This window comes from Heptranchias perlo, unplaced genomic scaffold (assembly GCF_035084215.1).
Source record: "Heptranchias perlo isolate sHepPer1 unplaced genomic scaffold, sHepPer1.hap1 HAP1_SCAFFOLD_49, whole genome shotgun sequence".
Taxonomy (NCBI): domain Eukaryota; kingdom Metazoa; phylum Chordata; class Chondrichthyes; order Hexanchiformes; family Hexanchidae; genus Heptranchias; species Heptranchias perlo.
This window is the reverse complement of record NW_027139505.1, coordinates 7,037,255-7,050,917: the sequence shown is the minus strand read 5'-3', so window position 1 is coordinate 7,050,917 and position 13,663 is coordinate 7,037,255. Positions and strand designations below refer to the sequence as shown.

General features: G+C 44.5%; 1 protein-coding gene across 1 annotated transcript; it reads left to right on the top strand.

Moving 5' to 3' along the window:
* The first annotated feature begins 4,751 nt into the window (after positions 1–4,751).
* LOC137313894 (probable G-protein coupled receptor 139) lies at positions 4,752–12,131 on the top strand. The gene is made up of 3 exons (XM_067979629.1): positions 4,752–4,911; positions 10,943–11,041; positions 11,197–12,131. The coding sequence occupies exons 1-3, from the start codon at positions 4,752–4,754 to the stop codon at positions 12,129–12,131; spliced, it is 1,194 nt and encodes a 397-aa protein (XP_067835730.1).
* The last annotated feature ends 1,532 nt before the right edge of the window (positions 12,132–13,663 follow it).

The following is a 13,663-nucleotide window of genomic DNA, read 5'->3' as shown; positions in this document are numbered from 1 at the left end:
CTGGAATATATCAATGGATTGGGAAATAAAATGGACCGGGATATATCAATGGATTGGGAAATAAAATGGACCGGGATATATCAATGGATTGAGAGTATCAATATACTGAGATCTATCAATGGATTGGGAAAGTTAATGGACTGTGACAAATAAATTGATTAGGGAAGTCAGGGATTGCAAACTTCAGAAACAGTTACGGTTTGGCAATGCCAATTGATCGAGATATATAATAGGATGGTTGCGAATTATCAATAGTTCATTGTTAAATATTTTAAATTTACTCGGGGAGTTTGACATTTCAGCTGAGGCGGCGAGAGCCATTAAGTTGCTTCGGGAAAATCGTTTCATTAAAGATTGAAAGCTTAAAGCAGGTACGGGGGTCAGACACGTGCTCTTCCTTTTGACAAGGCCGACGCCCTAGCCCTTGCACACAGCAGCTCACAACTACTCACCTAATCTCTTTAAAATAGCGCCTTTGGGCGCGGTACAACTCTACATCGTGTGTCCAACTGCAGCTACTGACCGATCGTATCTCGGAGCTGGAGCTGCAGGTGGATTCACTGTGGAGCATCCGCGATGCAGAGAAACTCGTGGATAGCACGTTTAGCGAGTTGGTCACACCGCAGGTAAAGGGTGTACATGCAGGAAGTGAATGGGTGACCACCAGGCAGATTAAGAGGTGCAGGCAGGTAGTGCAGGGGTCCCCTGTGGCCATCCCCCTCTCAAACAGGTTTACCGTTTTGGATGATGTTGGGGGAGATGGCTCACCAGGGGAAGGTGACAGCGGCCAGGTTCATGGCACCGTGGCTGGCTCTACTATACAGGAGGGCAGGAAAAAGAATGGCAGAGCTATAGTGATAGGGGACTCGATTGTAAGGGGAATAGACAGGGGTTTCTGCGGACGCAACCGAGACTCCAAGATGGTATGTTGCCTCCCTGGTGCAAGGGTCAGGGATGTCTCTGAGCGGCTGCAGGACATTGTGGAGGGAGAGGGTGATCAGCCAGTTGTCGTGTTGCATATAGGTACCAACGATATAGGTAAAAAATGGGATGAGGTCCTACAAGCTGAATTTAGGGAGTTAGGAGTTAAACTGAAAAGTAGGACATCAAAGGTTGTAATCTCAGGATTGCTACGAGTGCCACGGGCTAGTCAGAGTAGGAATGACAGGATAGCTAGGATGAATACGTGGCTTGAGAGATGGTGCAAGAGGGAGGGATTCAAATTCCTGGGCCATTGGAACCGGTTCTGGGGGAGGTGGGACCAGTACAAATTGGACGGTCTGCATCTGGGCAGGACTGGAACTAATGTCCGAGGGGGAGTGTTTGAAGTGCTGCTGGGGAGGGTTTAAACGAATGTGGCAGGGGGATTGGAAACGATGCAGGAAGTCAGTGGGAAGTAAAGTGGTGACAGAAACAAAAGACAGTAAGGGAGAGTGTACAAAACATGACCAGAAAGATGGTCTGAGAAAGCAGGGCAAAGTGGAAGGGAAGTCTAGATTAAACTGCATTTACTTCAATGCAAGAATTCTGATGGGCAAGGTAGATGAACTCAGGGCATGGATGGGTACATGGGACTGGGATGTTTTAGCTATTACTGAAACATGGCTAAAGGAGGGGCAGGACTTGCAGCTCAATGTTCCATGGTACAGATGCTATCGGAAAGATAGAGCAGGAGTTAAGAGAGGAGGGGGAGTAGCGTTCTTGATTGGGGAGAACATCACGGCAGTAGTGAGAGGGGGTATATCCGAGGGTTCGCCCACTGAGTCTGTATGGGTGGAACTGAAAAATAAGAAGGGAACGATCACTTTGATAGGATTGTACTGCAGACCCCCAAATAGTCAACGGGAAATTGAGGAGCAAATATGTAAGGAGATTACAGACAGCTGCAAGAAAAATAGGGTGGTAATGCTAGGGGACTTTAACTTTACCAACATTGACTGGGACAGCCATAGCATTTTGGGCTTGGATGGATGGAAATTTGTTGAGTGTATTCAGGAGGAATTTCTCATTCAGTATGTGGATGGCCCGACGAGAGAGGGGGCAAAACTTGACCTCCTCTTGGGAAATAAGGAAGGGCAGGTGACAGAAGAGTTAGTGAGGGATCACTTTGGGACCAGTGATCATAATTCCATTAGTTTTAAGATAGCTGTGGAGAATGGTAGGTCAGGCCCAAAAGTTAAATTTCTAAATTGGGGAAAGGCTAATTTTAACGGTATTAGAGAGGAACTTTCAGAAATTGACTGGGAGAGTCTGTTGACAGGCAAAGGGACGTCTGGTAAGTGGGAGGCTTTCAAAATTGTTTTAACCATGGTTCAGGGTAAGCACATTCCTTATAAAGTGAAGGGCAAGGCTGGTAGAAGTAGGGAACCTTGGACGACTCTGGGGATTGAGGCACTAGTCAAAAAGAAGAAGGAGGCATATGACATGCATAGGCAGCTGGGATCAAGTGGATCCCTTGAACAGTATAGAGATTGCCGGAGTAGAGTTAAGAGAGAAATCAGGAGGGTAAAAAGGGGACATGAGATTGCTTTGGCAGATAAGGCAAAGGAGAATCCAAAGAGCTTCTACAAATACATAAAGGGCAAAAGAGTAACTCGGGAGAGAGTAGGGACTCTTAAGGATCAACAAGGTCATCTATGTGCGGAACCACAAGAGATGGGTGAGATCCTAAATGAACATTTCACATCGGTATTTACGGTTGAGAAAGGCATGGATGTTAGGGAACTTGGGGAAATAAATAGTGATGTCTTGAAGAGTGTAAATATTAGAGAGATGGAGATGCTGGAAGTCTAAACGCGCATCAAGGTAGATAAATCTCCGGGACCTGATGAAATGTATCCCAGGACATTATGGGAGGTTAGGGAGGAAATTGCGTGACCCCGAGCAGAGATATATGAATCATCGACAGATACAGGTGAGATGCCTGAAGATTGGAGGGTAGCAAATGTTGTGCATTTGTTTCAGAAGGGCGGCAGGGAGGAGCCAGTGAACTGCAGACCGGTGAGCCTGACATCTGTAAGTTGTTCGAGGGTATTCTGGGAGAGAGGATCTACAGGCATTTGGAGAGGCAGGGACTGATTCGGAACAGTCAGCATGGTTTGTGAGTGGAAAATCATGTCTCACAAATTTGATTGAGTTTTTCGAAGGGGTAACCAAGAAGATAGATGAGGGCTGTGTGGTCGACGTGGTCTACGTGGACTTTAGCAAAGCCTTTGACAAGGTACCGAATGGTACGTTGTTACCTCAGGTTAAATCTCACGGGATCCAAGGTGAGGTCGCCAATTGGATACAAAATTGGATTGACGACAGTAGACAGAGGGTGGTTGTAGAGGGTTGTTTTTTCAAACTGGAGGCCTGTGACCAACGGTGTGCCTCAGGGATCGGTGCTGGGTCCGCTGTTATTTGTTATTTGTATTAATGATTTGGATGAGAATTTAGGAGGCATGGTTAGTAAGTTTGCAGATGACACAAAGATTGATGGCATTGTGGACAGTGAACAAGGTTATCTCGAATTGCAACGGGATCTTGATAAATTAGGCCAGTGGGCCGATGAATGGCAGATGGAGTTTAGTTTAGATAAATGTGAGGTGATGCATTTTGGTAGATTGAATCGGGGCAGGACCTACTCCGTTAATGGTAGGGCGTTGGGGAGAGTTATAGAACAAAGAGATCTAGGAGTACAGGTTCATAGCTCCTTGAAAGTGGAGTCACAGGTGGATTGGGTCGTGAAGAAGGCATTCAGCATGCTTGGTTTCATTGGTCAGAACATTGAATACAGGAGTTGTGATGTCTTGTTGAAGTTGTAAAATACATTAGTAAGGCCACACTTGGAATACTGTGTACAGTGCTGGGCACCCTATTACAGAAAGGATATTATTAAACTAGAAAGAGTGCAGAAAAGATTTACTGGGATGCTACCGGGACTTGATGGTTTGACTTATAGGGAGAGGTTGGATAGACTGACCCTTTTTTTCCCTGGAGAGTAGGAGATTTAAGGGGGATCTTATAGAAGTCTATAAAATAATGAGGGGCATAGATAAGTTAGATAGTCAAAATCTTTCCCCAAAGTAAGGGAGTCTATAACGAGGGGGCATAGATTAAGGTGAGAGGGGAGAGATACAAAAGGGTCCAGAGGGCCAATTTTTTCGCTCAAAGGGTGGTGAGTGTCTGGAACGAGCTGCCAGAGGCAGTATTAGTGGCGGGAACAATTTTTTCTTTTAAAAAGCATTTGGACAGTTAAATGGGTAAGATGGGTATAGAGGGATATGGGCCAAGTGCAGGCAATTGGGACTAGCTTAGTGGTATAAACTGGGCGACAAGGACATGTTGGGCCGAAGGGCCTGTTTCCATGTTGTAAACTTCTATGATTCTATTCTATCAATACAGGGGCCTGTCAGTGCGACAGCACGGTGTGCGGACAACACGGTGTGTACTGCTGAAAGTTTGGTAAGTGTTGGAGTTCGGTGAAGTGGGGGAAGGAGTTGCTGCTTTGCCTTGCTTTTCCTAACTTTTTCCACAGAGCGGCAGTGGACCTGAGCGTAGAAGACTGAGATTGGGGAATAAAAGCAGCAGCAGACCTGCAACAAGAGAAAACTACTGTGCGACGTCACAGGTGAGGCAGCGGAGTCCGTGAGGTGAGTACAGTATAAAAGCAGAGACCTGGAGCGGGTGGAGAGTCTGAGAGTCTCAGGCAAATATTGGCAGCAGAGCTCGTACCCATGATATGCTCCTCCTTCACTATGTGGGAAGTCATGGACACTACCAGTGTCCCTGGCGACCATTTGTGCAGGAAGTCTGTCCAGCTGCAGCTACTGGCAAATCGTATTTCGGAGCTGGAGCTGCGGGTGGATTCACTGTGGAGCATCCGCGATGCTGAGACTATCGTCGATAGCAAGTTCGGTAACGCCGCAGGTAAAGATTACGTGGGCAGAAAGGAAATGGGTGACCACCAGGCCGAGTGAAAGGACTAGGCAGGTAGAGCAGGAGTCGCCTGGGGCCATCTCCCTCTCAAACAGATATTCTGCTTTGGATACTGTTGGTGGAGATGGGTTATCATTGGAAACCAGAAAGAGCCAAGTTCGGGACACCACGGGTGGCTCTGTTGCACAGGAGGGGAGGAAGAAGAGTGGCAGGGCTATAGTGATAGCGGATTCAATTTTAAGGGGAACAGATAGGCGTTTCTGCGGCCGCAAACGTGACTCCAAGATGGTATGTTCCCTTCCTGGTGCTCGGGTCAAGGATGTCACGGAGCGGCTGCAGGGCATTCTGGAGGGGGAGGTTGAACAGCCAGTAGTCGTGGTCCATATTGGTACCAAGGATATAGGTGAAAAAAAGGGATGAGTTCCTGCAAGGTGAAATTAAGAAGTTAGGAAATAAATTAAAAAGCAGGACTTCAAAGGTAATGATCTCAGGATTACTACCAGTGCCACATGCTAGTGAGTGCAGGAACAGGATAATAGACAGGATGAATGCGTGGCTGCAGGGATGGTGTAGGAGGGAGAGATTTAGATTCCTGGGACATTGGGACCGGTTCTGGGGTAGGTGGGACTTGTACAAGCGTGACGGGTTACACCCGAGCAGGATCGGGACCAATGTCCTCGCGGGGGTGTTTGCTAGTGCTTTTGGGGAAGGTTTAAACCAGAGTGGCAGGGGGATGGTAACCTGAGCGGGGAGTCAAAAGCGAATAAAGTTGAGAGCAGCAAGAGAGGGGAAGACCCAGGTGAAATCTACAATAAAAATAATACAAACAGTTGTTCAAGAACAAGTGAAAGGAAAAAGCGTAGAACAGCGGAAAGTAAGTGTACTTTAGGCACGACAGATAAAGTAAAAATTAGAAGGCGTAAGGCGATTAACCCAGCATCAAAGCTGAAGGTCAGGCTAGGGTCTGTGGCCCAACTAAGAGTTCTATATACAAATGCACGGAGTATAAGGAATAAATTAAATGAACTACAGGTTCAAATTCAAATTGGTGGGTATGACATGATAGCTATTACTGAGACTTGGATGCAGGATGGTCAGGATTGGGAATTAATTATACCGGGTTATAAGCTCTGCAGGAGAGATAGGGAAAATGGAAGAGGGGGAGGAGTAGCCTTAATGATTAGAAATGAAATCACTTCAATGATAAAGCAGGATATAACGAGGGGTAAGCAGCCAACAGAGACCTTATGGGTTGAATTGAGAAATAGGAAAGGATCTAAGACTATGGTGGGAGTTGTATATCGAAGCCCGAGCAGCAGCTCTGAAGTGCTAGATTGGATAAATGCAGAGATTAGACAAACGTGCAAGAAAGGCATAATTGTGTCAATGGGGGACTTTAAACTTAACATAGATTGTGAAAAGCAGACTAGCAACTGTCAGAAAGGTAGTGAATTTCTTGAGTGTGTCCGGGATAGTTTTCTGCAGCAGTATGTCCAAGTGGCAACAAGGGGGCAAGCCACAATAGATTTAGCAATGAGTAATGAACTAGATTTAGTTAACGGCTTAACTGTGCGTGAGCTCCTATCCAATAGTGATCATGACATGATCGAGTTCAATGTAGTGTTTGAAAGGGGAAAAAGTGAATCAGCTGATAAGATTCTAGAGTTGGGCAAGGCCCACTTCAATGTGATGAGACAGAGACTGTCCACAGTAAACTGGACAAATGTGTTAATGGGTAAAACGACTGATGATCAGTGGGAAATGTTTAAAGAAACATTTAACCTGATACAGAATCGGTTTATACCCCTGGGGGCAAGAACTCAACTTGCCAAAAAAAAAACAGCAATGGACAACTAAAGATGTAAGGGACAGTATAAAACTTTAGGAAAGGGCATACAAAAAATGGCACAGATCCTGGCGAATGGGAAAGATAGAAAGATCAACAAAGTGTCACAAAACAGATAGTGAGGGCTACAAAAAGACAGTATGAAATGAAACTCGCAAGGGATATCGAAACCAATACGAAGAATTTTTCTAGTTATGTTAGGAAAAAGAGGGTGATCAGGAGCTGTGTTGGCCCCTTAAAAACTGAAAGTGGGGATATTGTCATTGACAATGTGGAAATGGCGGACGTATTGAACAATTACTTTGCTTCAGTATTTACAGTCGAAAAAGAGGATAGCATGCCAGAAATCACAAGAAAACTTATATTGAATCGGGGACAGGGACTCGATGAAATTAACATCAGTAAAGCAACAGTAATGAAGAAAATAATAGCACTAAAGAGTGACAAATCCCCAGGACAAGAAGGTTTCCGTCCCAGTGTTTCAAAGGAAGTAGATGAGCACATTGCGGATGCCCTAACTGTAATCTCTTAAAGTTCTCTGTATTCCGGAACAGTCCCTCTAGAATGGAAAATTGCACACGTTACTCCGTTTTTAAGAAAGGAGAGAGAGGGAAACCAGGGAATTATAGACCAGTTAGCATAAAATCTGTTGTGAGGAAAATGCTGGAGTATGTAATTAAGAATAGGGTGACTGAACACCTCGAGAATTTTCAGTTAATCAGAGAGAGCCAGCTTGGATTTGTGAAAGGTCGGTCGTGCCTTACAAACCTGGGTGAATTTTTTGGAGAGGTGGCTGAAGTCGTGGACAGGTGAATGTCAATGGATGTTATTTTTATGGACTTCCAGAAGGCATTTGATAAGGTCTCGCAGAAGAGAATGTTAGCTAAGATAGAAGCCCATGGAATCGAGGGAAAAGTACGGAGTTGGTTAGGAAGTTGGCTGAGCGAAAGGCGACAGAGAGTAGGGATAATGGGAAGGTACTCACATTGGCAGGATGTGACTAGTTGTGACCCGCAGGGATCTGTCTTGGGGCCTCAATTGTACACAATATTTGTTAACGACTTTGATGAAGGCATAGAAAGTCTCATATTTAATGTTGCCGATGACACAAAGATTGGTGGCATTGTAAGCAGTGTAGATGAAATCATAAAATTACAAAGCGATATTGATAGATTAGGTGAATGGGCAAAACTGTGGCAAATGGAATTCAAAGTACACAAATGCGAGGTCATCCATTTTGCATCAAAAAAGGATAGAACAGGGTACTTTCTACATGGTTAAAAGTTAAAAACAGTGGATGTCCAAAGGGACCGAGGGGTTCAGGTACATAGATCATTGAAGTTTCATGAACAGGTGCAGAAAAAAATCAAGAAGGCAAATGGAATGTTGGCCTTTATATCTAGAGGACTAGAGTACAAGGGGGCAGAAGTCATGCTGCAGCTATAAACACCTTGGGTAGGCCGCACCTGTAGTACTGTGAGCAGTTCTGATCACCGCACCTTCGGAAGGACATATTGGCCTTGAAGGGAGTGCAGCGTAGGTTTACTAGAATGACACCCGGACTTCACGGGTTAAGTTACGAGGAGAGATTACACGAATTGGGGTTGTATTCTCTCGAGTTTCGAAGGTTAAGGGGTGATCTGGTCGACGTTTATCACATATTAAGAGGAACAGATAGGGTGGATAGAAGAAACTATTTCCGCTGGTTGGGGATTTTTGGATTAGGGGGCACAGTCTAAAAATTAGAGCCAGACCTTTCAGGAGTCAGATCAGAAAACACATCTACACACAAATGATGGTAGATGTTTGGAACTCTCTTCCGCAAACGACAATTGATACTAGATCAATTGCTAAATTTAAATCTGAGATAGATCGCTTTTTGGCAACCAAAGGTATTAAGGGATAAGTGTGAAAGGCAGGTATATGGAGTTAGATCACAGATCAGCCATGATCTTATCAAATGGCGGAGCAGGCACGAGGGGTGAATGGCCTACTTCTGTTCCCATGTTCCTGTGTTCCCAGAATGGGCCTATACTCTCTGGAGTTTAGCAGAATGAGCGGTGATCTCATTGAAACATGTAAGATTCTAAGAGGGCTTGACAGGCTGGATGCTGAGAGGCCGCTTTCACTTTCTGGAGAGTGAAGAACTAACGGCACTATCGTAGGATAAGGGATGGGCCGTTTAAATCTGAAATGAGGAGCAATTTCTTCACTCATGTTTGGAATTCTCTACCCCAGAGAGCTGTGAATGTTGAGTTGTGGTGTATATTCAAGGCCGAGATATATAGATTTTTTGACTCTCGGGGTATCAAGCGATATGGAGATCGGGAGGGATAGTGGAGTTGAGATCGAAGATCAGCCATCATCTTATTGAATGGCGGAGCACGCTCGAGGGGCCTCATGGCCTACTCCTGCTCCTATTTCTTATGTTCTTATGTTCGACAACATGTAGGGAGAAGAAAAGATAAAGTGTTGCATGTTTAATATAGTCCCAGTCTGTACAACAAGAGGCCAGAGACTCACAGTTAAAATGGGGAGGGTTAAAGACAGTTTACATTTCAGTTCTTCAAAAAGAGTGTGTGGATTGTATAGAATGGACCACCATGGGAAACAGTGCGGGCTGATGGATCAGTTCGTTCATGAGCCTGGGGTAAAATGAAAGAGCAGTGTGAATTATATTATAGGATGTGACACTTTCTACATCCTGAGCCGGTCAGATAGAACCCAATTGTCTTTCCCGATCCATTCATTCCTACATTCCAGTGTATTCTATCTTGTAAGTAAGGCCGTTAAAAAGTAATACTGCAGACCAATGGAATAATCTTACGACAACTTGCACACCTCACGCTATGTTCATGGTAAGAATTTCTATGCGTCCACTTCACGAGCCAGACCAGGCACTGGGTCGGGCTTCCGACTGTTCCCGTTAGTTTCGCAACCAGATCCCACTTCAATTGTCAGAAACAGCGGAAAGGATCAGGGAAGTTTAACCGTGTGAGTTATGCCCGAAACCAATTACATTCGTGTTATTCGCGATCTTTTCCATTGGTTCAAGATTCGAATCGCAAGGATCAGGTCCTGGCCACAAAACTGGACACGTCAAAATTGCGAGATTCTGCCCCTTGCAGTTGGTCGAGAAGGCTCTTCAAATTGTGCTCAATTCCATAGGGGCACAGACACTAGTAGGCACGTTTTAATAGTTTTACAAAGCAAAAAATATTTAATTTACTAGGAAACTGACAAAATGTAGACCAAAGAATCTAATAAGTGGTTGAGTGTCGTTTATAAATTCATTTTCACTGATTTTAAATCAGGTTACGCACAGCTGCAGGACTGGGCACGCTGATTATAAATGTTTATTATTGCTGTAAACCCAAATTCAGTTGTATTCATAAAATTGAACCATGTTACCCCACTGTTAAATACATCAAGGAACAGTTTTCAATGGGCAGAAAACTAAAGAAACGATTTCGCTCAATTGAACTGGACGATTGCTGTCAGGATTAGGTTCATTGCCTGTTTTGGAGAAGTTAGGGTTGAAGGTGGGGTCAGCTGCAGGGTTAGGACGATTACCGCAAGGATAGTGCCTCCACCAGTCCTGTAGCAATAGGGTCAGCACCAATGCTGGGAGATTCCACTTTCCATTTGTAACAAAATGCTTTAATTGTGTGTTTTTTGAAACTTTCCAATAACAATTTCTCTAAATCTGTCATATCAGATAAGAAAACAACGTTCCTGAGTCTATTTGTTGATTGACTGTAAATAATGTCAATTATGATGTAACCTGATTGACTCCCTGGAGGATTGATGTGTGTATAAATATAGGGCTCTCTTCTCCCGCCTCAGCCGTGCACCAGTCAGAATCTTTCAGCTCCGACAGAATTCATCCATTCTCACAGAAAATGGGGGAAGTAACTATTCGACAGATAAAAGTGATTTACCACCCGATTCTCGCTGCCGTCAGTATCCCCGGTGAGCCATTGTAACCTGTTTCTTGTTAATCCATGTTAACTGTCTCACTGTTCTTAATGCATGTTGGAAAAGGGAACATGTTTCCCGGGGATGTCAGAATTACACAGTCGACATTGACCAGGACCAAATTGTGACTAGTTGGTCCGCCCTTTCAGCATTCCCCTTAATCTGATAATTTCACTGATGTTACAATGTTCTTTGCAGTTCGAACACGAGGATTAGGTGGATTTCCGGACCGACTTGTCTCCCCGTGCAGAGTGAGCGCTGCAACAGCTCATCGACATGTTTGGGAAGGTTGCTCTGGTAATGGCTCCAATATTAATCCTGTTCTCACAATTCTCCGTGTTAATTATCACACTGAATGGAGTAAAATGCTTTCACCGAGTCTCTCCATATCCTGCATGCAGTATTTCAATCAGACCCTGGAATATTATTTCTCTTCCCTCTCTTTCTTACAGCGAACTTGATGACAATTGTGATTCTCTCACGAGGAAACTGCGGCCTTTCCAAATGTATCTCTGTCTACATGGTGGCCATGGCAACAGCGGATCAACTGGTCATGATCATCAATATAATAGTGTATCATATTTTCAGTTATCACTTCCCACTTTCATTCCTCTCCCGCACTCCCGTCTGTAGGTTCATTCTATGCATGACTGTTGTCGCCCTCGATTTGTTTGTTTGGTTCACCGTCTCCTTCACATTCGAACGTTTTGTCGGCGTCTGCTGCCAGAAGTTTAAAACCAAGTATTGCACCGAGAGATCAGCGGCCGCGGTGACAACAACGGTCTCTGTTCTCACCTTTTTAAAGGACATCCCCGCTTTGTTTCTATTTGCACCTGAACGAATTATGAACAAAGTGCAGTGGGGCTGCCGGGTAAGAAAGGCTCGTCTCTCCTCACCTCCAGTTATGGCGTACGGCTGGTTTCACGACATCTGTCACCATTGGCTTCCTTTCACTTTAATTGCCTTGTTTAATTCTTTGACTATCAGACGGATTTTAGTGGCCAGTCGAGCCCGCAGGGGACTCCGGGGTCACAGCAGTCAGAATCAGTGTGATCCAGAGATGCAGAAACGAAGGAAATCCATCATTTTACTCTTCACTATATCCAGCACTTTTATACTATTGTGGCTGACAGATGGCGTGAGTTTTCTAACTAACAGACTGACAAACATCAATCAATACCGAGGCGACGACACAAACCCAGCATTTATCGCCACCGAAACCGGAGCTATGCTGAAGTTTTTGAGTTCCTGCCCAAACACGTGTATTTATGCAGCGACAAAAAGGAAATTCCGGGAAGAGCTGAAGAAGCTGCTGCAATCTCCCTGGACACTGATTTTAAGATTGGTTAAAAATGAAAGAAATGCCAGCATCAGAATTCATTTTTAGCACCAATTCCATCTGAGAATGGGGATCTCTCCCCTTACAGCTACATAAAGGTGGTTCTTGTAAAAACTCACAAGTCGGCGACGGTATCTGTTCTTTGTAGCATTTACCGTAACATTGACGGTGGGTTTCCACACTTCTTTGTTTGAGTGGCCGCTGCCAAATAACAACGTTCGTTTTAATTATGAAAAGAGATGAAGTGAACCTTAATAGTGAAATGGAATATTTAATCAACGAGTTGAATATCACTGTGCGAGGACGGGAATTCACATCCACCGTCAAATTGACAGAAAGATCCACCAGTTTTAGGTAAAGATTCGATCGTTTGGAACTGCTGGTGAATTTACATTTTCTCGGAGGTTTGATGAACACGGCGCTTAGACTGGTATCAGCTGCACCGGCCGCTCCATCCCTTCTCCAGGTAATGAGGAGCGGAGCCGCAGTCTCATTCGCAGTCTTGCGAGGTTTCACCATCTTTGAATATTAATTGTTGTTACGTCGTTTTACCTGCTTTTTCTGACATCTCGATTAATGAGAAATAGCTGCAGGCTGCCAAGCAACATTAAAATAAAGTTTTACTAAATAAAACTTGGGGAATCTGACTGCAATTAACTTGAATTAGCAACCGGATAAAACTAGTAAAATCATGTAAGAATTAACAATTCATAATAACATTAATAATAGGGACATTCCAGGCCAGAATCTGCAATTAATACACTCAGATATTGAGATGGAATAATCCGCTCTGTGTGTTGGTGCACAGACAATAACATGTAATATCCCCTGTCCTTTTATTAACTGGTGTTGTACTGGCATCCCCAGTGCAAGACTGTGTAATAGGAGTTCAGTCCGTTACCACTTCAGCCCTGGGTTTGAGAGCGTTGATCGATACAAGGCATCAAATGAAGAATTGAGCCAATTAAACAAAATTTGGTGCACTCGCCAGTTTCTGTGCATCGGATGGTACTGTTTCCCAATTTATCCTGTAGTGTATGGGATGCAGATTGGAAGATGTCGAGGTGGGGCTGCCCTGGGACTGATTAAATCCAGCGTTCTCACTGCAGGATGTGTAAGATCATCAGAGGGGATGTCTCTGACCGCTTCCACTGTTCTATTCAGTGTACCCGGTGACACATGGAATACAGCCAGCGCTGTGTCCGCTCGATCTTTACACAGTCTGTGATTGATGGGCATCACGGATTTGATTAATGCCTTGGTTTAAATATATTTTATATTTATTATCTTCCATATGCTTTATTTTGTACAGCCGGTTTGTATTTTTATCACGGTGCCTTCCATCCACTGGATGCATGTAGTTCTCCTGATGACGTTGTTTTCCGCCCAGTGCTGGAATTTCCCGACCAGAACACAAGGGGAGAAGGGGCGCTAGTAGTTCAGGTTACAGCTCTTACATTGCCTGTCTATAATGGGTCAGGTTCAATGAGAAGAACAGCAATCGAGCTCGGAGTTTGATAAAGAGATCCCAACAGTTACACGATTCGCCATTGGATGGTATCTCTAATCTTCCCGAGTCC